Source organism: Pristiophorus japonicus, chromosome 13 (assembly GCF_044704955.1).
Source record: "Pristiophorus japonicus isolate sPriJap1 chromosome 13, sPriJap1.hap1, whole genome shotgun sequence".
NCBI classification, from domain to species: Eukaryota; Metazoa; Chordata; class Chondrichthyes; family Pristiophoridae; genus Pristiophorus; species Pristiophorus japonicus.
Genome location: NC_091989.1, coordinates 175,168,492 through 175,194,022, shown reverse-complemented (window position 1 = coordinate 175,194,022; position 25,531 = coordinate 175,168,492). Strand labels below are relative to the sequence as shown.

The following is a 25,531-nucleotide window of genomic DNA, read 5'->3' as shown; positions in this document are numbered from 1 at the left end:
TCAATGCAGCCCTGTACCCACAGCCCTGTCATGGATTGCTTGGGCGGTCATGGGGAACTTTATGAAGTCATTCCTTTTCACACACAGTGCAGCCGTGACCTGGCAAATGGAGACATGTGTTGCATGTTGAGAGATGGCGCACATCCCCAGTTGTGGCTTGAAACGATCTGGAGGCATAAAATGAAAGTGCAGCTGTAACCTTCACTTCAACTGACAAAGCAGTCCTCCTGATGCTTCTAGGTTGCAGATCTGCTTTGACCGACTCACAGATCTCACTTATAACTTCTTTGCAGAAATGCAGCCTTCTGACACAGTCTGCATCACTCAGGTGCAGGTACGAATGCTTGTCTTGATATACTAGAGGTGGGCAAGGCCTCCTACCCAGCACCCTAGGGGCTCTGATGTTCCTGATGTGATGAAATCGAATCAAGCACCATAATACAGAAGGCTCACACAAGGTATAGCATTGTTAGTATTGCCCCCATACTTAAAGTTAACGTTTGAAAGAAGCCCCTCCCTCCCAGCTTGTTTTGTAGCCAAACCTCGAGCCGCTATGTCCGGGCACGAGGCCAATTCTGCCGGTCAGAGCTTTGACCCTCCAGCCCTGCTTCAAGACGTTCGGGGTGGTGGCGTGTGAGTGAGTAAAAAAGAAAAAACTTCTGAAATCTAACAAATTTACACTTCTAAGTTGACAGGTTAAAAAAAAGTTGAACTTAATTATTGATTTTGACAGTGTTCTTGACTCCCTCAAAAATCTTCGATTTAAAAACAATGGCGTCATTCACCGCAGATTTGTGAATATGCGCTGATTTTCTTAACTCACAAGAAGGTTTTTCGGGAGTGGCCAGATACGCCAACCCCAAGAGGAAAAAATGTTGGCCAAACTGCGAATAATTGAAAAAAACAGCATCGACATGAGGGAACGCACCCCCGCTCTCCTCCACCCCACCATGATGTCAAAAAAAAATGGCCTCGAAAAATCATAACTAAGTCAGTTACACCAGCGCAGATCACAGGGGGAAACTTGAAAAAAAATAAATACGGCAGAAAACCAACGCATGCCAAAAAAACGGTGCAAATGACCGGGGAAAATTGAGCCCTATATTGTGCCTTTATCTCCAAACCATCAGATGAATTCCAGAAATCTTTTAAAGAGTCAATTTTTCCACCTTTCTCTGCGCCATCAATAGCTTTTATAGTTAGTCCAAGTTCTCAATTTATTATTAAATAACAGAACCCCAATCAACGATCCGAACCCTTGCCCTTCCCTGGTTTTGAGCTTGGATATAAAGGTAACAACCACAAGTGTGACTGAATCAACAACAAGGTAATATCTCAGTCACCTGTTTAACATAAACAAGCAATCAAAAGGCAAAAAAACGAAGCAGAAAGCTCAGACACAACATCAGCTCGAGACCTCAAACATTACAAAAACAAAATCAAATATCCGCTCTCGCCCCCGAGCCCAATGATGGTCATACCTCAAACTCTACAAAAATAGTAGAGCACCAGATCCACAAATGTTTTTCAGATTATTCAGTCTCTGCAATTCTAGCATACAACTAAAATACAATCCATAAATAATATCAATAACCGTTTACGTGAGACTAATATAGTCCAGTGTACAGAAACAGGATTGGTTACAGTTCAAGGACAACGTAATAAAAAAAAAGTAACATTATTCACCTCCTAAACCTTGAAAACATTACACTGACAGTCTCCACAACAGTACTGGTTATGACATATGAAAACTATTGTATTAAGTTTTCTTAACACTTAAAACACAAATAGTTCCTCCTGTCCAACAGTAACTATAACTTAATACAATGCATTTTCACAAACTATACTAGCTGTTACTCCTTTTACGATTTTATCCTCAAACAGGTAGTGTCTACAATTAATGTACAGTATAACAAAAAACAAAATATAACCTGTTCACAGACATGAGAGAAAATGAAGCATTTTGATTGAGTAAATAAGGAGAAACTTTCCACAGGAGTATCAGTAACCAGAGAGCACAGATTTAAGATAATTGGCAAAAGAACCAGGGAAGGAGATGAGGGAATTGTATTTTTAAACGCAGCGAGTTAATGATGACCTGGAATGCACTGCCTGAAAGGATGGTGGAAGTAAGATTTAATAGTAACTTTCAAAAGGAAATTGGATAAATACCTGAAGGGAAAAAATGTGCAGAGTTATGGGAAAAAAGCGAGGAGGGGGACTAGTTGGACAGCTCTTTCAAAGAGTCGGCAGAGACACGATGGGCTGAATAGCCTCCTTTTGTGCTGTATGATTCTATAAAAATTTATTGAGCTGCATGGAACGACTGTTACTGACTTCTAATAAAATGTGTAATTAAAAACTCCCAATTTCTCAGAATGTTAATTATAAGAAGCTACTGTTGTCCATCAAGCAACTGCTTTAACTTTTATGCTCTTCAGGGTGGGGGGTAGCGAAGGGAAGGAAGATAAGCAACATCTCTTTGGGGTTGAGTTGCACCCATTGGACAAGGCTGACAATGGAAATTTTGAATCAAATCAGGTTTCTGTGGTAGACGTAGTACTCCATAGCACTGTTGATAGAGAGCCAGGCTGGCTTTCATATACTGGGACTAAGAAGCAAAAGAGCTAACTAGTAGAGTGGTCCTATCTGAAGGTTACCAGTACTTGGTACTTGTACTGCATGTTTTTTTGCTGGTTAAATACCAGGAATACCCTTGCATACACTTGGTGGTTCCTAAGCCACTACCAACCTGCGCCGAAGCACTATGGACTTAAGTTAGTCGAGTGTGCCCCTATGGGGAAAGTATGCACTTCATGTCGAACAAACAGAAATTGTGCATGTAGAATTTTCTCAGGGCTACTTTTGGTGACTCAATCACAGCTGTAAGGGGATAAAAAAAAAGAGTCACGAATGGAGATACTGAAGGTAGTGAATTGATTTGACACGTAAAATGGTCCAGATTAAGAGGGCTTATCAGTATTCGGAGATTCTGAGGAATCAGGAGTTCTTCTGTCTTACGGTATGGATTGTAATATTGACTAATTATGTAAAACTCGCTTATGTATGTAAAGTACGCTCATGTATGTAAAGTACGCTCAGGAAGCAGGAAAGGGGTACTGAGGTGAATGATCAGCCATGATCTTATTGAATGGTGGTGCAGGCGCGAAGGGCCGAATGGCCTACTCCTGCACCTATTTTCTATGTTTCTATACACTCGCTTACATTGGGTTAAGAAGAGGGCAACAGCGAAGCCTGATGGGTAATGAACTATCCATTGTGTTAACCTTAATACAGATTTACATCCTGAATAAGCACATCCACCAAAGGTAGTGGAGAGTTAACAGTCTGGAACATAGATTGTAAACAGCATCTGAATCTCATGAGAAACTAGGACATTATGACTGAAGTTGCCTTGGGAACAGGATAAGAAAGCAGATGTTTGGGAACAAGATAGCAAACCCTGGGAAGCAAGGTTACTTCACACGTCATGAGGAACTGAGGCAAAGTATTGAATGACACATTCCAGAAGGGTGACGTGATGAGAGATGGACAGGTGGGGAAGAACCGCTCACAGCTAGTCTGATAAGAGTCAACAAATCAATGTAACTTCACTGATAGCAGCAGACCAATCGATGGTTCTGTAGGAGGGTCACACACCTCAGAATATGTATAACTGTCATTACAAACTGTCGTTCTGGGAAGTGTTCATCGGAACATTTCCCCTACATATGCTTGAATAAAACCGGTTGAACCAAAGTTTGCGTCTGAGTGATTCCGTGGTCGCTATACCGAGGGCGGGTGTCAACTCCTTATATCAGGGAGTCCACCTTGAGGAAGAGAAGTCTTCCTTTTACCCAAACACAGCGATGAGCTTCCAAATACATCAGACATCAAGCTGATCAAAAATAGGCTTTTTCTAGGGAGTATCTGTTGAATAAATGCAACAAGATCGGAGCTGTGGAAGAGCAAAAGGATTTAAGTGTCCATGTACACAAATTACTCAAAGCTAGTGCACAGATACAAAAAGGCTAATGGAATATTGGCCTTTATCTCACAGGGGTTGGAATTCAAAAGTGAAGAAGTGATGCTACAGTTATACAGAGCTTTGATCGGACCCCATCTGGAATAATACATTACGTTTTGGATACCAAACCTCAGGAAAGATATATTGGCCTTAGAAGGGATGAAGCACAGATTCACCAAAGATACCAGGGCTTAAAGGATTAAATTTGGACAAGTCGCATAAACTTGGTTTACATTCCCTTGTGTATAGATGGTTCAGGGGTTTAAAATGATGAAGTGATTGAGCAGGGCAGATACAACAACACTTGTATTTATATAGTGCCTTTAACGTAGTGAAACATCCCAAGGCACTTCACAGAAGTATTAGGAGATAAAAATTTGACAAAGCTGCACAAGTAGAAATTAACGCAGGTTGGTCAAAGAGGTATGTTTTAAGGAGCATCTGAAGGAGAAAAGAGAGGTAGAGGCAAAGAAGTTTAGGCAGGGGTTTCCAGAGCATGGGGCCTAGGCAACAGAAGGCACAGCCACCAACGATTGAGCGATTATAATCAGGGATGCTCAAGAGGGCAGAATTAGAGGAGCACAGACATCCCGGGGAGTTGTGGGGCTGGAGGAGATTACAGAGATAGGGAGGGGTGAGGCCATGGAGGGATTTGAAAATAAGGATGAGAATTTTGAAAATTGAGGCGTTGCTTAACTGAAAGCCAATGTAGGTCAGACTCGCAATTTGTGGTCAGCGGCGAAGCAAAGGCGCTTGCCGCTGGCCCCGAAGAAAGCCGCCCACAGAGATCGCTGTGCTGAGAAGTTTGCCTTTCTCGACATGCAATTGATTGTAGCGCTGTCAATAGGAGATTCCCAGCGAAGAGCTGCAGTGATGTCAACAAGCTCTCAAATTAGCCAACCACATTGAAGAATTCTCAGACAGCAAACCAAGAAATGAAAAGCTGCTTTTATCACCACTTTTTAAAAATGTTACATAGAGCAAAATAAAGATTGGGACTTTCACATGGAGATAAGGTAGAAGCTGAAATATCAAACAAATGTAAAGTTTTTTTTAAATTGTAATTTTTATCATACGGAGAAATGTGACACTCCACAAATATAAAAATTAGATTTTCAGGTCTAAAATGTTTGTTTAACAGTCAATATGCTGTTAAAACCCCAATTACACATTCCAACAAGGCTGAACATTTAATGGGGTATTTAACAACGATATTAGTGGGGGAAAAGCACAAGTTTTCATCCGTTTCACTGATTGCTGGCTATGGGGGGGGATGGGGGTCCAGAGTGCAGCCAGTGTCAGAGCAGTGAATGACTGACCGCAACTTCAGGATTTCCGCATTTACATGTGAATGCGCTAAATCCTGAAGTTGCGGTCAGTTTCAGAGGGGTACTGACAACGAACGCTGACAGCTCGCCGCCATTACCCACCACAAATTCCGGGCCATTATATCACAGGACGCAAGCGAAAATGAGTTAACAGTGGAATGCACTGAAACAGTTTGGTACGATGCATTTTGGTTGCAATCCCCCACATGCTGAGTTGATGACCACCACAGTTAGTGTGTGGGGTGGAAGGGGGAGGGATGGGGAGATTGCTGTGTTTAATTAAGGTAAATTAAACACAACCCCCTGCCTGGTGATTAAGCAAGGTGAAAAATTGGGGGAGGGGGAGAAGGAGAAATAGACGTTTCCTGCCAATTCTAGAAGTGTTGAGCAACACAAGATAAACCTTAAAACAATGCAAGTGGAATTTTAAAAAAGGTAACTCGGGGAAAATAAACAAAGAGTTAATGCTGAATTTTTCACACCACAATTCTGGACAATAACATTAGATAGCACTGAGAACTGGAAACAATGCAAGGGGGGGGGGGGAGAAGGGGGGAGGGGGGGAGAAGGGGGAGAATGGGGAGAAGGGGGGAGGGGGGGGGAGAAGGGGGGAGGGGGGGGAGAAGGGGGGAGGGGGGGGGAGAAGGGGGGAGGGGGGGGAGAAGGGGGGAGGGGGGGGAGAAGGGGGGAGGGGGGGGAGAAGGGGGGAGGGGGGGGAGAAGGGGGGAGGGGGGGGAGAAGGGGGGAGGGGGGGGAGAAGGGGGGAGGGGGGGAGAAGGGGGGAGGGGGGGAGAAGGGGGGAGGGGGGGAGAAGGGGGGAGGGGGGGAGAAGGGGGGAGGGGGGGAGAAGGGGGGAGGGGGGGGAGAAGGGGGGAGGGGGGGAGAAGGGGGGAGGGGGGGGAGAAGGGGGGAGGGGGGGGAGAAGGGGGGAGGGGGGGAGAAGGGGGGAGGGGGGGAGAAGGGGGGAGAGAAGGGGGGGGAGAAGGGGGGGAGAAGGGGGGGAGAAGGGGGGGGGAGAAGGGGGGGAGGAGGGGAGAAGGGGGGAGGGGGGGGAGAAGGGGGGAGGGGGGGGGAGAAGGGGGGAGGGGGGGGAGAAGGGGGGAGGGGGGGAGAAGGGGGGAGAAGGGGGGAGGGGGGGGAGAAGGGGGGAGGGGGGGGAGAAGGGGGGAGGGGGGGAGAAGGGGGGGGGGGAGAAGGGGGGAGGGGGGGAGAAGGGGGGAGGGGGGGAGAAGGGGGGAGGAGGGGGAGAAGGGGGGAGGGGGGGAGAAGGGGGAGGGGGGGGAGAAGGGGGGAGAAGGGGGGAGGGGGGGAGAAGGGGGGAGGGGGGGAGAAGGGGGGGGAGAAGGGGGGAGGGGGGGAGAAGGGGGGAGGGGAGAAGGGGGGAGGGGGAGGGGAGAAGGGGGGAGGGGGGGGGAGAAGGGGGTAGGGGGGGAGAGAAGGGGGTAGGGGGGGAGAGAAGGGGGGAGGGAGAAGGGGGGAGGGGAGAAGGGGGGAGAAAGGAGAAGTGGGAGGGAGGCTGAACGGGCCGGGCCTGTCTAAGCTAAGACTTCGGGCAGGGCCCTTCCCCAGCACCAGATTTACAGGTAGGTGGCGTTGGATCGGGTCGCGGGGAGCGCGGGTCGGGGTCGGGAGCGCGGGTCGGGTCAGCAGAAGGAGGTCGGTTCGGGTCGGGGGGGAGCGGGAGTCGGGTCGGGGGGGGGGGAGCGGGAGTCGGGTCGGGGGGGGAGCGGGAGTCGGGTCGGGGGGGGGGAGCGGGAGTCGGGTCGGGGGGGGGGGGGGAGCAGGAGTCGGGTCGGGGGGAGCAGGAGTCGGGTCGGGGGGGGGGGGAGCGGGAGTCGGGTCGGGGGGGGGGGGGGAGCGGGAGTCGGGTCGGGGGGGGGGGGGGAGCGGGAGTCGGGTCGGGGGGGGGGGGGGGAGCGGGGGGGGGGTCGGGGGGGAGCGGGAGCGGGAGTCGGGTCAGGGGGGGGGGGGGGGGGGGGCGGCCGGGAGCGGGAGTCGGGTCGGGTGGAAGCAGTTGCTGGGCATGGGAGGCAGCCTTATGCACGCAGCCCCAGTGAGGCCATTCGGCGAGGGCTAGGGGCTGCGTGCTTCGGGCCCCTCCAACACAGTTGTGGGCGCCTGGAGCTGCTGCACATGCGCGCCCACTGTAGCGCGCGTGTGCAGAGGTCCCGACACTATTTTCAGTGCAGGGACCTGGCTCCACCCGCTACAGTTCGTGCTGCGCCGCGCCCGGCTCCAGAGGACCAGCAGGGAGCCGGAGAATCTGTAAGTTTTTTTTGCCGCACTTTGTGGCACGAAAAACGGGCGTCCAGGTCAGGGCTGCGCCGTTCTAGGTGCGGCCCGAAACTTGGGCCCAGGGAGTGGAAGGAGAATGCGGCCAGGAATAGATGGCCAAAGAAGATCACTCAAATGGGGCATGGCCGTGGACAAATTTGAAAATTAGGCCTAGGAACTTGAAGTTGATTTGCTGGGGCACAGGGACCCAGTGGATCCTGGCAATGACAGGGGTGATAAAAGAGCAGGGCTTTCTGCAGGAAATGACACTTCTGGATTAAAGTTCACCAGATATGCAGGCAGGGATGTCAGTGAGGTTGTCATCAGCAGCAGAAGTTGTCATCAGTAATACAATATTCTATTTGCAAGATCAATCAAAGTCAAAAACAAGTGCAGGTTGAACCTCCCTTATCCAGAACCACACCCAGCCACCAGATGACACATGCGCAGAACTCCGACATGATCAAATTGAAGTCCTTCCTCGCTGCCGATTTCCGCAATCGCTGGCCTGACCCTGCGATCCACCGCCTGCCCTCCCCGCCCCATGACCTCTCTGCCGCACTCCCAGCCCCAATATCCCCTTGCTCAATACCTGTACTATCCAATTTAACGTGACCACCCCTCGTCCAGAAAAATCCCTTATCCAGAACAGGCCAAGTCCCAAGTGTTCCGGAAAAGAGGTGTTCAACCTGTAATAGTAAATAACAAGTACTTTTCTGTGATAAGGCAAGATTGTGACCCTCACTGATAAAAAAAGTGTTTGCTGGTAGTTGAATGCTCATCAAGAAATTTGAAAAATCGGAGATACATTTGGCTGGTCTGCTAAATTTGAGCCATGCACTGGAGGTTATTCAAACTGCATGCAGTCAGAGTAATTCAGTGCTCCATATGTTTCCCAAACCAAATAAGCTTAGGCTCCTTGAATGAGAGCACTGCTGGAAGAGAAATATTGCAGTAATAATGAAATAAAAGACACTAGCTTCATTGGAGGGCATTGAGGTCAAGGCTTGTCTTGTCACTATTATTAGTCCAAATGTCAATCCTAGGTTGATTTCACTAATCATGCCATGATGGGGAGGAGCTGCGTGTTTATAAATAGAAATGCCAAGTTTAGAAACAATTATAGGATTTTTGGTATCTATAGTATTTCAATACCTTTGAATCACAAATTAATTATGCAAACAATTATCCACAGTAGGCTGAAGCTTAGCATTCTTGATTTTGGGAAAGGAGGGGGGAATAAATCACATTCCATTTTGAATAGAAACCTTTTATTGAATGTGATCACCCAAAAAGCAATATATTTTACCAAAAGCCCTTAGCACTCGAGTAATAATTAACACCCAGAATTGACTTAGTATAACCACTTTCTCTAGAGTCCTGTGGTGACCTGATCAGCCCACTCTGGAGTTAGAATCGGAGAAAGATTATCTTTGCTGAATTCCATTTAGAAGCAGTTGGTTAGCGCTGGTAGGCGAACAGAGTTGTGGAAAGAGAAACACTTGCTTTGTTTTACCTATGCAAATTTGGTAGCAGTCAAAATTTAAACATGAGCAAGACATACTACATATGTAAAGGCTATAAAAAGAGCAATGTAAAGATTAACAGCATGTTTTATCTTCTCTTCTAATTGTGGTCCTTTCTCCTCCTCTCAAAAAAAAATTATTATAAATAGAAAATGCTGGAAACACTTAGCAGGTCAGGCAGCATCTGTGGGGGTGGGTGGGGAAGGGGAGAGAAACAGAGGGTGACTGGTACAGAGGTACAGTTTCACAGTAACAACAGACTGCCTATCACTGTCCAACATGACATCTGCTGTGGATTTCAGAAATGACAGCTATCTCTCAGCAATCTAGGAAGGGAAGCAAAACCCTTTGCATGGACTAACAAAGCTCAGACGATCTATCTTTACTATTTTTAAAAATTCAAAACTTGCACCTTGCTTTTCGTATAGGTCTGGCCTACAAAGCCAAAGATTCCCACTGGGATATGTGGTAAAAGCTGCTCGATCTCAAATTTGGATTTAACCTAGGTAAACTGTTAGTGTGTGCACAGAACAACAACTTGTATTTATATAGCACCTTTAACGTAGTAAAATGTCCCAAGACGCTGCACAGGAGTATTACAAGACAAAAAAATTGACACCGAGCCACCTAAGGAGGAATTAGGGCAGATGACCAAAAGCTTGGTCAAAGAGGTAGGTTTTAAGGAGCATCTTAAAGGAGGAAAGAGAGGTAGAGTGGCAGAGAGGTTTAGGCAGGGAATTCCAGAGCTTGGGGCCTAGGTAACAGAAGGCATTGCCACCAATGGTTGAGCGATTACAATCAGGGATGCTCAAGAGGGCAAATTAGAGGAGCGCAGATAGCTCGGGGTGGGGGAGTTGTGGGGTTGCAGGAGATTACAGAGATGGGGAGGGGCGAGGCCGTAGAGAGATTTGAAAACAAGGATGGCAGAAAGGCAGGTAAAGCTTCGACTGGTGGATTGACTCCAGGGAGAGGAGACAAGCTGCTTGAAATATAAACCCAGGAGATTGCATGTAATCACTTGAAGCTGACAGCACAATATTATTGTTTAACAATCCAGGTGTTAAGTAGAATGATGGAGCTGTCTTTTAAAAATTTGCTTTCAAGCGGGGAGAGTTTTACGAGATTTTTAATTCAGGGTATTCCCCCATTTGAAAAATGACCTAGAATTTATATTTTTAAGTATGATTGTCATGACATATGCTAACCACTGCACACACATCATGACGCATGTGCATCACAAATGTGCCAACCACCATGCATCATGACATGTACATAACATTTGCCAACCACTGTGTAACATCACACATGTACCGATCACTATGTAACATGACATGTCCATGACAAATGTGACACGTGCACAACATGAGTGAGAGAAATCACTTGACTCCACTGTGCAACATGACAAATGTGCATCATGACAAATGTGCCAACCACTGTGCAACATGACAAGTGCAATTTCCTTACTAAATTTACATTACAGAAAGAAACTTGCGAGCAATTAAATAAAGTTAGACACCTTCCCAAAAATTGGAAAAAGTTTTAAGCAAAGATGAGAAGGAAATTGGATGGCGAAGGGGGAAACGTTTCAGCAATGCATTTTGTTCTGTTTTTGCTTTCCAGTGACATTTAAAACACACTCTCTCTCTCTTGCAAATGAAATTGATTTTTGTTTTGGGGGGGGTTATTTTTCCCCCTCCCCTCTCTCTCACTCTCTTTTTTTCTTACTTGGCGTAGTAAACCCAGCCGTCTTTGGTGGTTCTCTCCTCCCAGCCGGGAGGCAGCTCGTCCTCGCTGTCGGTGTCGTCCAGGCCGGCGTACCTCAGAGCAGACATCGCGGTGCCTCACTCGAGCCCCTGTTGTCAGAGCAACTCCTGCCTCGCGCCTCCCGCCGACTGTTTACCACCGTCACTTCCGCCTCCCCAGGCCGGAAGCACCAGCACTGGGCATGCGCGCCCGCCGCGGTGACTTGTGGGCCTTGTAGTTTTTCCACCCTCGAGACCACAAGGAGCTAACATAAGGTTAACTCTGTTTCTCTCCCCTTCCCCACCCACCCCCACAGATGCTGCCTGACCTGCTGAGTGTTTCCAGCATTTTCTGTTTATAATAATGTTTTTTTAATAAAGACTTACATTTATATAAAGGCAGAAAATGCTGCAAATACTCAGCAGGCCAGGCAGCTTCTGTGAAAAAAGACTTGCATTGATATAGCGCCTTTCACGATCACCGGACGTCCCAAAGTGCTTGACAGCCGATGAAGTAATTTTGAAGTGAAGTCACTGTTGTAATGTAGGAAAGGCGGCGGCCAATTTGTGCACAGCAAGCTCCCACAAATGGTGATAATGAAGATAGAAAAAGTTCACTGTTTCAGGCCAATGAACTTTGATCACAAGTGCAGAACCGTTGTATTTTGCTCTTGCATTTATGTAGCGCCTTTCACAACCACCGGACGTCCCAAAGCGCTTTACGGCCAATGAAGTACTTTTGAAGTGCAGTCGCTGTTGTAATGTAGGAAACGTGGCAGCCAATCTACGCACAGCAAGATTCCACCACTATGACCAGATACTATGTTTTAGTGAGGTTGGTTGAGGGATAACTATTGGCCAGGACATCTGCTCTTCTTCGAAATAATGCCGTGGGATCTTTTGTAGCCACCTGAGAGGGCAGGGCAGACGGGACCACGCTTTAACATCTCATCTGAAAGACAGCACCGTTGGACAGTGCAGCACTCCCTCAGTACTGCACTGGAGTATCACAAGCCTCTGGAGTGGCTCCTGAACCTGTTGTGTACGGAGAAAGAGCCAGACTGAACACTGTGAGCTCAAAGTAAAGCGTGACCTTAGTCTTTTAATGCAGCTCTCCAGAGTGCCTCTCCAACTTGTGAAGCCTTCTTAAATACCTGTGCTCCCAAGGGATTATGGGATCCTTGGGACTCTGGGGAATGAGCCCTCTGGTGGCTGTACAGAGTAAATACAAGTCCACATATATAATACCATTACTCTCCAAAGTCAATAGTGTAACTATTTACAATGTGAGTCGATCTGGGGCCCTTCTTGCCCTGGTTGATCGTCTCAGTGTGAAAGCTGGTGTTGTTGAATCATTTCTTGGGCCCTCGCTGGGCTGCTGTGCAGCTGGCCTTGCTGGGCTGCCTGGTGTGTTGGGTCCTGCAGGGCTGCTGTGGATGATGCTTCGTGGTCAACCGTGGTGTCGATGTGTGTGTTGGGGGATCAAAAAAGGTAGGGTCCAAGGTGGGTTGCTCAGGGTAATCCGTGAATCTGAGTTTGAATTGGTCCAAGTGTTTTCGATGAATGAGTCTATTTGAAAGTTTGACCCGAAACACCCTGCTCCCCTCTTTGGCCATGACAGTGCCGGGAAGCCACTTGGGACCTTGTCCATAATTTAATACAAATACAGGATCATTGACTTCAATCTCGCGTGACACATTTGCGCTATAATGGTATGCACTTTGTTGAAGCCGCCTGCTCTCTACCTGTTCATATAGATCAGGGTGAACTAACGAGAGCCTTGTCTTAAATGCTCTTTTCATGAGCAGTTCAGCAGGTGGGATCCCAGTGAATGAGTGTGGTCTCGTGCTAAGCAGGACAAAGGATAAGCCTTTGCAGTCAGCCTTCAATTACCCTCTTCAAGCTCTCTCTGCCTGACCATTGGATGCTGGTTTACACGGGGCAGATGTGACATGTTTGATCCCGTTACAGGTCATGAATTCTTTGAACTCAGCACTGGTAAAACATGGCCCGTTGTCGCTCATCAGGACATTGGGTAAGCCATGTGTGGCAAATATGGCCCGCAGGCTTTCAGTGGTGGCAGCGGACCGTGCTAGCCGACATTATCTCACATTCAATCCACTTGGAGTACGCATCTACAACCACAAGAAACATTTTATTCCAGAATAGGCCTGCATAGTCGACTCGACCACCATTGGCCAAGACCATACACTTAGCGGCGCCTCCCTGGGTACACTGCTTAACTGCGAGCATGTATTATATCTGTGAACGCCGGATTCAAGTCCGCATCGATACCAGGCCACCACACGTGGGATCTGGCTATCGCTTTCATCATTAAGATGCCTGGGTGGGTACTGTGGAGGTCATTGATGAAGGTCTCTCTGCCCTCTGCCCTTCTTGGGGACCACTACTCGATTGCCCCACAGAAGGCAGTCTGCCTGTATACACATTTCATCTTTGCGCCGCTGGAACTGCTTTATCTCTTCCTGCATTTCCACTGTGACACTGGACCAGCTCCCGTGAAGCACACAGCTTTTGACTAGAGATAATAAGGGGTCCTGGTTTGTCCAAGTTTTGATCTGCCGGGCAGTGATGGGTGATTGCTTACTGGCCAATGCTTCCATAACCATGGCTGGATCTGCAGGCTGCGCCATTTCCACCCCCGTTTTCTGTGTCTGGCCTGTGGTGGATGGCATAGTTGTATGTGGACAACGTGAGCGCCCATCTCTGGATGTGAGCCGATGTGTTGGTATTTATCCCTTTACTCTCGGAAAACAGGGATATAAGTGGCTTAAGGTCAGTTTCCAATTCAAATTTTAGCCCAAACAGGTATTGATGCATTTTCTTTACCCCATAGAAGCTAACGCTTCTTTTTCAATCATGCTGTAGGCTCTCTCGGCCTTAGACAAACTCCTGGATGCATAAGCAACCGGTTGCAGTTTCCCAAAATCATTAGCTTGTTGCAATACACACCCGACGCCATATGACGATGCACCACATGCTAGTACCAAACGCTTACATGGATCATACAACACAAGCAATTTGTTTGAGCATAACAATTTTCTCGCTTTTACAAAGGCATTTTCTTGGCTTTTGCCCCAAATCCATTCGCCCCCTTTTCATAGTAAGACATGTAGTGGTTCTAGCAGGGTGCTGAGACCCGGTAAGAAGTTACCAAAGTAGTTCAAGAGTCCCAGAAACGACCGCAGCCCCGTCACATTCTGTGGCCTCGGTGCGTTCTCGATTGCCTCCATCTTCGCCGTCCGCCGCAATCCTCCATCCCAGGAACTCCAGTTCAGGCGTCAGGAAAGCACACTTCGAGCATTTTAACCTGAGCCCCATGCGGTTGAGTCGACTAGGAACCTCCTCCAGGTTCTGCAGATGCTCGACTGTGTTCCGACCTGTGACCAAGATGTCGTCCTGGAAGACCACGGTATGCGGGACCGACGTCAGTAAAAGTTCCATGTTTCCCTGGAATATTGCCGCCGCTGATCGGATTCCAAACGGGAATCTGTTATAAACAAAAAGACATTTGTGCGTGTTGATGCAGGTGAGGGCCTTCGATGATTCCTCCAGTTCCTGCATCATGTCGGCTGAAGTCAGATCCAGCTTCGTGAACGTCTTTCCCCCCGCCAGCGTTGCAAAGAGGTCGTCGGCTTTTGGTTGTGGGTATTGGTCCTGCAGGGAGAAACAATTGATACTTACTTTGTAATCACCACAGATTCTGACAGTGCTATCTCCCTTGAGGTCTGGGACAATAGGACTGGCCCACTCGCTGAACTCAATCGGTGAAATGATGCCTTCTCGTTACAGCCGGTCTAGCTCGATCTCTACCCTTTCTCTCACCATGTACGGTACTGCTCTCGCCTTGGATGGGTCGCGCCCCCGGAATTAGGTGGATCTGCACTTTTGCTCCTTGGAATTTCCCGATGTCTGGTTCAAACAGCGAAGGAAATTTGTTTAAGACCTGGGCACAGGAAGTGTCATCAGAGGGCAATAGCACTTGGACGTCGTCCCAGTTCGAGCGTATCTTTCCCAGCCAGTTCCTGCCGATCAGCGTGGGACCATCGCCCGGTACCACCCAGAGTGGTAGCTTGTGCACCGCTTCATCTTAGGAGACCTTCGGTAACACTGCCAATTCCAGGAATCAGTTCTTTAGTGTAAGTCTCGTGTGAATTGGAGTTAAGACTGGCCTTGAGGCCTTGTTGCACCACAGCCTTTTGAAAGTCTTTTTGCCCATGATGGACTGGCTCGCGCCCGTGTCCAGCTCCATTGACACCGGGAGTCCATTTAGTTCAACATTCAGCATTATCGGGGGACAATTCGTGGTGAATGTGTGCACCCCATGTACCTCTGCCTCCTCTATCTGAGGCTCTGGTTCGTAGTGATCCTCCATGGATCTGTCCTCCTCTGTAACGTGGTGGTCTTCAGGTTTAGCAGGCTTAGCAGCTCGCCTGCACAATCGTTGGAGGTGTCCCATTGTTCCACAGCCCTTGCAAACGTATCCTTTGAATCGGCATGAATGGAAACGATGATCACCCCCGCAGCACCCCCTTAATGGTAGACTCTGAGACACCTGCAGACGTGTAGCTGCAGGTATGTGTGACTTGCCCTGTAAGTTATGATTTGAAAACAACATCACTTTGTTCACAGTACTTGTAGCAGCACTTGTGTGCTGAGAGATTTGCTTAGTATTGTCACTGGTGGCAATGAGCGCCTGGGCTATCGCTATGGCCTTACTCAAGGTTGGGGTGTCTACAGTCAAAAGCTTGCGTAGTGTGGTTTCGTGGCCAATGCCAAGTACAAAAAAGTCTCTGAGCATGTGCTCCAAATTCGCAATGTCCTGCAAGGCGTCTCAGCTCGGCGACATAACTCACCACTTCCTGGCCTTCAGACCTTTTATAGTTGTAGAACCGGTACTTCGCCATTAGAATGCTTTCCTTCAGGTTCAAATGTGCACAAATCGTCATATGATTTTTCCGTGGGTTTCGCTGGAGTGAGCAGATTCTTCATGAGGCCATACGTTGATGCCCCACAGATGGTGAGGAGGATCATTTTACGTTTGGCAGCGCTCTCTTCCCCATCTAGCTCGTTGGCCACGAAGTATTGGTCGAGTCGCTCCACAAAAGTTTCCCAATCATCTCCCTTCGAAAATTTCTCCAGGATGCCCACTGTTCTCTGCATCTTTGTGTTCGCTATCTATATCTCGTCGCCAGTTGTTGTGTATGGAGAAAGAATCAGACTGAACACTGTGAGCTCAAAGTAAAGTGTGACCTTAGTCTTTTATTGCAGGTCTTCAGAGTGCCTCTCCAACCTGTGAGGCCTTCTTCAATACCTGTGCTCCCAAGGGATTATGGGATCCGGGGAATGAGCCCTCTGGTGGCTGTACACAGTAAATTCAAGTCCACATGTATAACTGAACCCACAACCTTTTAACTCAAAGGCGAGAGTGCTACCCACTGAGCCACAGCCGGTCACAGTGCTGAAACGTTAACTCTTTCTCTCTCTCTTGCCACAGATGCTTCCTGACATGTTGAGTGTTTCCAACATTTTCTGTGTTACGCTAAGGATACAACTGAGTACTGTATGCAATGAGTAAGTGTGACCTTAGCTCCTTTAATTAAACTCAGAGTGTTGGTACAGCGTGGGAGGCCTGCTCATACAGAGTGCTCCCAAGGCATGCTGGGATCCCTTGGGACTCCAACAGATAGGCCCTCTGGTGGTGGTGTGATACAGGTTGCCAAGGGTTACATACTTAACATTTTGTTTATAATTTTTTTTCAAGACTTGCATTTATATAAAAGCAGAAAATGCTGGCAATACTCAGCAGGTCAGGCAGTGTCTTTTTCATTGTTCGTTCCTGGCGTCGCTGGCAAGGCCGGTATTTATTCTCAGGTTGCGGAAGGCCTCAAGTGTCTCCTTCAGTTGCTGCCTGAGCAGCTGAATTTATCCAGCATTTTCTGTTTATAGTTCAGATTTCCAGCATCCGCAGCATTTTGCTTACCTGAGTTCTATACAAACAGAAACATGTAGTTGTCTTGCTGTCAACATAACTAATTTGCAAGAAAATATGTTGTAAATGTTTACTAAGCAGTGGCCTCTTCAAAAAGTGTGAACATATTAGAATCATACAGCACAGAAGGGGCCCCATCGTGCCTGTGCCGGATCTTTGAAAGAACTACCCAATTAGTCCCACTCCCCTGCTTTATCCCTATAGACGAGAATTTTTATTTTTCAAGTATAGCTCCAATTCCCTTTTGAAAATACTGTTGAATCTGTTTCCACCACCCTTTCAGGCAATGCATTCCAGCTCCTAACAACTCGCTGCGTCAAAAAAATTCTCTTCATCTCGCCTCTGGTTCTTTTGCCAATTACCTTAAATCTGTGTCCTCTGGTTACTAACCCTCCCAGCTCCAACAGTTTCTCCTTATTTACTCTGTTGAAAGCATTAATGATTTTGAATACATCTATTAAATCTCCCTTTAACCTTCTCTGCTCCAAAGAGAAAATCTCAGCTTTCCTTGTTTCGCCACATAACTGAAGTTCCTCATCCATGGTACCATTCCAGTACATCTCTTCTGCACCCTCTCCAAGGCCTTGACATCCTTCCTAAAGTGTGGTGCACAGAATTGGACATATTATTGCAGCTGAGGCTACAACTTATCAAACTGCCACTCTGACTAATAAGTGGCCCACAATTAGTGGAAATGTACATTGTAATTGAATTTAAGAATGTTCCTGCAATAATTGCACCATTAAACTGTAAATGGACCAAACATAACCAAGATTGCGAGCAGAAATGAGTGCTAGATATTTAATAAATTGTTCAAAAGGCCAGTGCCAGAAAAGACTGTGTTCATTAACACCAACTTCCGACCTCCTTGCAATTTGTTGGTTTACGCAAAATGGGACATGCAATTGGCAAGTATGTAATGGCATAAATCCACTCTGCTTCAGGCGATAGAGGCACTTGATCTTGGTCGACATCCTCACCAAGATGCGATAAACTCTGATTTCAGACCCTTCAGACGGGCAGAAGCCCATTCACGGACAGTGGGAGTCTATGGTAAAGAAGACAACAATTTCGTTGGAAGATCCTCCCGAATTGCTCATGGCACCACCACAAAAGGATTTTAAGAAAACCCATCATGCTTTTTATTGTCCATGACACTTTAGTAGCAGAACACAATCAACAGACAAGTTTCCCATTAAGGCTGCCAACCTAAAGAAGGAAATTATAAATAGTGTGTAGATTTTCACTGAAGGATGTTTTGTTATGCATGACATCATTCTCAAATATGTGGGAGTAATTACTGCTGTGCATGCAATCCATCCTATTTACTATAAATCATATGACTCAACAGTTTTGTAAAGCTATCAGGACTTTTTATTCGTTCCTGGAATGTGGGTGTCTCTGGCAAGGCCGGCATTTATTGTCCATCCCTAATTGCCCTTGAGAAGGTGGTGGTGAAATGCCTTTGAGAACCACTGCAGTCTGCATGTTGAAGGTACTCCCACAATGCTGTTAAGGAGAGAATTCCAGGATTTTAACCCAACGACGATAAAGGAATGGCGATACATTTCCAAATCAAGATGGTGTGTGACTTGGAGGGGAACTTGGAGGTGGTAGTGTTCCCTTGCGCCTGCTGCCCTTGTCCTTCTAGGTGGTAGGGGTTGCGGGTTTGGGTGATGGAATATTCACCACTCGCCTGGATAGTTGCAGCCACAACGACACTCAAGAAGCTCGATATCATCCAGGACAGGATAGTTTGATTCTTTGGTGCCCTTGTCACTGAACGCAATATCTGTTATATATACAAGCACTCTAGTAATGACTCCACGAGATAGGGTATTGTACTTGAACTGTTGTGACCTTAGTCCATTTATTATAGCTCCCTGAGTGAGGACACAATGAGGTGAGCTCCCTTTTATACTTGGTTACCTGCAGTGTGCAGGTGACCCTTAGGTCTCCACCAGTAGCACCCTCTGGTGGTACAGATATGGTATATACAGTGTGAAGATACATTCAGTGGTCTAATATTACAGTACATACATGATACATACACAACAACACTCCCCCCTAAGTCTTTTGCCACTGGCTTTTGCATTGTGTGCTCTGGTCCTCGACTTGAGTGCCCAAAGCCCTTGCACTTTGTCTTTGCTTGGGAATGGCTCTCTCCCTGTAGACCCCCAAGTCCTTATTGCCACGACATTGGGAAATGGTCATCAGTGGACGGTTGGAGGTTGTAGTGAGGGTTGTGTGGATTCTGAGTGTGATCCATGTGTGTCCATGGCTACATACATCCATTTCCCCCTCCCCCCACCCCCCACCACCCACCATGCATGGACCATGTGTGTGGCTCGACATCTGCATTGACGTACATGTACAGAGAATAAAGAATAGGATTGGTTATATCACTGTTTTCGGGTTCAGCAGTAGTGGAACAAGTACATTTTACTGGTAAGGTACATACGTGGTATTACCGTCTTGCCCCTGGGGTGTGGGTGTAGGTGGGTGAGGACGCTAGTTCCGGAGCAACCGGACTGTGCTCCCTGCCAGCTGGGTGGGCACAGATTACTCACCTGGCTGTGTCTCAGGGTCTTAGCTGTTGCTTAGTGGTGGACAGAGCCACAGGAATGTGTGGCCCCCATGTCCTCCTTTGAGGGCTGCAGGGTCTCCCTGCTGCCCTTCAGCGGTGGTGGGAGTCTGGACATCCCAGGTCCCATCGGGTGGGCTGGACGATGCTGGCCTCTTGCTCCCGATGCTGGCCCTGGTGGCCAGTGGGATGGGGCCGATCTGGGGCAGGGTGCCAGTGGTGGTGCCTGTGCCGTCCATTGATCGCTGGCCCTGCAGTGCGTATGCTTCCACTGTGTGTGTGGCCACCCTCCCTGAGGCATCACATTGGTCCCGGAGGCGCAGGCTACATGATCGGGTAGCCCGCTGGACCTGGGTGCTTCCCACGGGAGGTTGCCCTTGGCTCTGTCGGCGTGCATGTAGAACCCGGCATCACATCTAATTCATCATTAGCATTCATGATACATTGGCTCCGACCGCAATCAGCCGACTCGACATTGTTATTTGTCTTTACACTTTCGCATTTGTCAATTACATCACTTTCCTGTATACTATCAGCATCTCTGTGCAAGGTTACATTTAGATACCTGCATGTGTTAATTACATCTTTTTCATTAGTATCATCAGCATTGCTGTTCAACAGTACATTTATATACTTGCATTTGTTGATTACATCTTTTACATTAGTATCACCAGCACCATTGTTCAACAGTACATTTATATACTTACATTTGTTGATTACATCTTTTGCATTAGTGTCACCAGCATCGCTGTTCAACGGTACATTTATATACTTGCATTTGTTAATTACATCTTTTTCATTAGTGTCACCGGCATCGCTGTACAAAGAGTGGAACTGTCCCTTTAATTGTGTTGGGTTGCCAGTCTCCTTTAAAGGGGCCTTGCAATCTTTACCCCAATCCAGTTCGCTGCTCGGCATCACGTGTTGCTCCCTCAGCGCTGCCCCTCATGGTCTGGTCACGGCCATCTTTGATTTCAGGTGCTTCACCTCGTGGTGCAGGCGCCATCTTCTTTCTCTCCACGAGGTAGGCTGCGGTGATCCTTTTCTCCCCAGATTCTGCCACGGAAGCCGGGAATCTACCTTCTGCGCCGATCTTCTTCCCTCGGAGTCCTGCCATTGGAGCCCGGAGGTCTGATCGTTTGTGTTGGATCATCTCGCCGTTGAGTTGTGCAGTGAGTGTCGTCGCCATGCAGTCGAGTTGCACGGTAGGATTTTCAGGTGCTGTGATGGATCCAAATTTGGGACTGCGTAGGATATCGATCACCGGGGCCTGGAGGCTTTCCCAGCTCCAGCAGATTTGGATTTGTTTCTTCCCAGCAGCGTTGGACCATCGCCAGCAACGATCCACAGAGGAAGCTTGTACATCGCGCCGCCATGGGACACCTGGACATCCACGCTGCCAACGACTGGGATGATCTTTTTTGTGTAAGTGAGCAGCTTCACCTGGATTGGGAACATTTTGGGTCGTTCGGCGGGATTGTCCCAGAATTTCTCGAAGGCTGTCCGATTCATCAGCGATTGGCTCGCCCCTGTGTCGACCTCCATCGAGACTGGAATACTGTTGATTTCTACTTCCATTTTTCACGGGGAACTCTCGGTGGAGCAGGTATACACTCCGCACACCTCTTCTAGGGGCTGAGCCATTTCATAGACTCTCTCTTCGTCTTCATCAGCGCTGGAGCCCAGGTGATCGGCCAACTCTTCAGCGACTCGGTGAGTAAAGTTTCTTCTACACATTTGCTGGAGATGACCTTTAGTGTTACAGCCTTTGCAAGTATAGCCTCTGTATCGGCACTGGTGGGCCCTCTGATTTCCTCCACAGCGCCAGTACGGGGCTAGCCGGTTGGCTCCATGTGGCAGACTCAGGGTTGCGGGACTTGAGGCAGCAGCCTTGCCTCTGAAAGACGCCATTCGGTTCACTGTACTCGTTGGGTTAGAGTCCTGGGGGTGAGTCATCATCCTCTTGGAATCGCAGGCCGAAATCATGAATGCCTGGCTCACTTTGATTGCCTTCTTCAGGGTGACCGTAGTGTCCGCAGAGAGCAACTTGTGGAGGAGGCCCTCGTGGCCGATTCCAATAACAAAGATGTCCCTCAGTGCTTTGGGGAGGTGGTCGCCAAAATCACATGGTGCAGCCAATCAGGTCTGCAGCATATTTTGCAATTTCTTGGCCTTCTGACCACCGGTGGGTGTAGAACCGGTGTCTGGCTGTGAGGATGCTCTCTTTAGGTTTGAGCTGTTCCTGTATTATTGTTATGAGCTCCCCGAACGTTTTGAGGCCATGGACAGTGGGGCCACAACTGCTGAGCAGGATAGCTCTGCGCTTATCAGCCAGCGAGGTCGGTGTGTCTCCTGCCAAGTTGTTCGCGATGAAAAAGTGTTCGAGCCTTTCCACAAAAGCCTCCCAATCTTCTCCATCAGCGAATTGTTGAAAGTTGCTTAGATTAGCCATGTTGCGCGTGGAAATACGTAATCTCGTCACCAGTTGTTATATATGCAAGCACTCTAGTAATGATTCCCCGATGTAGGGTATTGTACTTGAACTGTTGTGACCTTAGTCCATTTATTGTAGCTCCCCAAGTGAGGACACAATGAGGTGAGCTCCCTTTTATATTTGGTTACCTGCAGTGTGCAAGTGACCCTTAGGTCTCCACCAGTAGCACCCTCTAGTGGTACAGGTATAGTGTATACAGTGTGAAGATACATTTGGTGTCTAATGTTACAGTACATACATTATACATACACAACAATATCCATCCCCTCCAGCACTGTGGCTGCAGTATGTACAATCTACAGGATGCATTGCAGCAATTTGCCAAGGTTACTTCAACAGCATTTCCTTCCTCTGTGGGATCTGCCACTATGAAGTACAAGAGCAACAATGTTGTGAGAACACCATCACCTCCAATTCCCCTCTTAGTCACACATCATCATGTCCTGGACATTTAGCGTTGTTCATTCATCATTGCTGTCTTAGAATTCTCTGTCTAATACCATCACCACAGGGACTGCAGTGGTTCAAGGAGAAGTCCCATCACCACCTTCTCAGGACAACTAGGGATGGGCCATGAAGGTGACGTTGCCAGAGTCATCCACATCTCACGAACAAATATAAAATAAAATACTTTTGTTCGTTGATGTCCACCTAAACGCAATAATTTCATTTGATACGAGAATTTCTCTGTATTTCAACAATTGTTACTTTTTTTCTGAAAACAAAAATGCTACAGAATTGTCGAACTGAAGACACTCCTGTTAAATAAACTCAAGATTTTTTTCTGGATGCACCAGGAAACTTGTAATATACCCTTTAATAAAGGGTATTTGAGATTAGTTCTATACGTTCTAGAATTCCAGTTAGTTTCTGAGAGAATTATAGAATTTTACAGCACAGAAAGAGGCCATTCAGCCTACTGCACCTGTAGCATCTTTTCCAATTTGTCCCAATCCACTGCCCTTTCAATTTTTCTTTTTCAAATATTTATCTACTTCCCTTTTAAAAGGTATTATGAATTCTGCTTCCAGCCCTGTTTCTGGTAGGGCAATTCATGACCGAACAAATATCTGCATTAAAAATATCTCTTAACCATTTCCCTCAAGGTGGCAATCTGAAATTTATGCTCTTTACTGACCAATGGAAATAGTTCTTCACAATTTACCCTATCAAAACTTTCATAAGTTCGTACACCTCTATTAGATCTCCTCTTAACCTTTTCCATTCTCCTGAAAAGAGCTCCCATCTCGCCTCTAAATTTAAGCCCCTCATCCCTGTTATCATCTTTGTACATCTCTTCTTTACTCTCTCCATAGCCTTGACATCCTTCCTACAATGGGAAACACAAAACAAGTCACAATAACTGTAGCCTAACCAATGGTTTGTATTTGTAAAGCTAGGATATAAGACACTTTAGCTTACACAACATTCCCATTTTTAAAGAATTGTGTATCTGAACCTGTAAGTTTGTCTGCTCTTCTACTCTTTTAAAGGTTTTACCATTTAGTTTATCTTTCCTCTCCTTATTTTTTCTTCGAACATATATCCCCTCAGACTTTGCTGCATTAAATTTCATCTCAGATCTATCTGCCCAATCTGCAAACCTGTTTCCATTCTTCTCACAACAGTTAAACACACTGCCTATTTTATAATGTCTGCAAATTTTGATATGGTGCTCCTTATACACAAGACGATATATTTTATATAAAGGAATGGTCCTAATACTGATCACTGGAGGGCACCACTGATAAGATCCTCCAATCTGAAAACCATCCACCAACCGTTGCTCTGTTTTTGTTGTCCTTTAGCTAACTTGCTACCCACGCTACAACATTCCTGTTCAACATCATGCACCTTACTTTTATCAACAAGCCTCTTATCAAAAAATCTTTTGAAAATCCATATACATTACAGCTATTACCATGGTGGGGTTTGAACTCATGACCACTGTGTTGTTAATCTAATACCATAATAACTAGGCTAGGAAAAGAAAAAAAGACTTGTATTTATATAGTGCCTTTCACAACCACCAGATGTCCCAAAGCGCTTAACAGCCAATGAAGTACATTTGAAGTGTCATCACTGTTGTAATGCAGGAAACACAGTAACTAATTTGCACACAGCAAGCTCCCGCAAACAGCAATGTGATAATTACCAGATAATCTTTTTTGTTATGTTGATTGAGAGATAAAATATTGGCCAGGACCAGGGATAACTCCCCTGCTCTTCTCTGAAATAGTTCCAGGGGATCTTTTACATCCACCTGAGAGGGCAGAGAGGGCCTTGGTTTAATGTCTCATCTGAAAGACGGCACCTCCAACAGTACAGCACTCCCTCAGCACTGCACTGGAGTGTCAGTATAGATTTTTGTGCTAGACCCACATATGTGTATAGTTGATTTTGATTTTATATGGAAATATTAACATGAAAATAATGAATCACAAAATTATTTATCAAATTATTGTGAAAGGAAATGAGGGAGCAGAATTCTTAAAATGCATTCAAGAGAACTTTTTTAGCCAGTACGTAGCAAGCCCAACCAGTGAGGGTGCGATTCTGGACTTTGTTTTAGGGAATAAAGCTGAGCAGGTGGAAGGGTATCAGTGGGAGAGCATTTTTGTGGTAGTGGTCATAATTCAGTTAGATTTAGGGTAGTCATGGAAAAGGACAAAGATAGAATAGGTATAAAAGTTCTCAATTGTGGAAACTAAGCTGAGATGTGATTTAGCCAAAATGGACTGGAAACAGCTACTTGAAGGTAAATCAGTGTCAGAACAGTAGGAAGCATTCAAGGAGGAGATTCGGAGGGTTCAGAGCAAGTATGTTCACTTAAAGAAAAAGAGTGGCACGAACAAATCTAGAGTCCCCTGGATGTCAACGGGCATACAGGGTAGGATGAAGAAAAAAAGGGAAGCTTATGACAGATAGCGAGGGCTCAATACTGCAGAAATATTGATTGGGCTAACCAAACTGGTAGCAATACTGTGGAGGAGGATTTCCTGGGATGGTTTTCTGGACCAATATGTCATGGAACCAACTAGAGAGCAGGCCATCTTGACTGGGTCTCGTGTAACGAGAGAGGATAATTAGCAATCTGGTCGTGCGTGGCCCCTTGGGAAAGAATTCTTCATTAAGACGGAGAGTGACACAGTTAATTCAGAGACTAGGGTCCTGAACTTAAAGAAAGGAAACGTCAATGGTATGAGACGTGATTTGGCTAGGATAGACTGGCGAATGATACTTAAAGTGTTGACGGTGGATAGGCAATGGCAGACATTTAAAGATCACATGGATGAATTACAACTATTGTACATCCTTGTCTGGAGTAAAAATAAAACAGGAAAGGTGGCTCAACCATGGCTAACAAGGGAAATTAGGGATAGTGTTAAATCTAAGGAAGAGGCATATAAATTGGCCAGAATAAGCAGCAAACTTGAGGACTGGGAGAAATTTAGAATTCAGCAGAGGAGGACTAAAGGTTTAATTAGGAGGGGGAAAATAGGGTATGAGAGTAAGCTTGCAGGGAACATAAAAACTGACTGC

General features: G+C 46.8%; 1 protein-coding gene across 3 annotated transcripts in view; it reads right to left on the bottom strand.

Moving 5' to 3' along the window:
- Positions 1-11,054, bottom strand: part of wwox (WW domain containing oxidoreductase) — a 1,164,136-nt gene extending 1,153,082 nt beyond the window's left edge. For all 3 annotated transcript variants that reach the window (XM_070898280.1, XM_070898281.1, XM_070898282.1), the window contains exon 1: positions 10,881-11,054. In XM_070898280.1, the coding sequence (XP_070754381.1) occupies positions 10,881-10,987 (107 nt within the window). In that variant the 5' untranslated portion in view covers positions 10,988-11,054. The remainder of the gene's footprint in view (positions 1-10,880) is intronic.
- Positions 11,055-25,531: the final 14,477 nt, after the last annotated feature.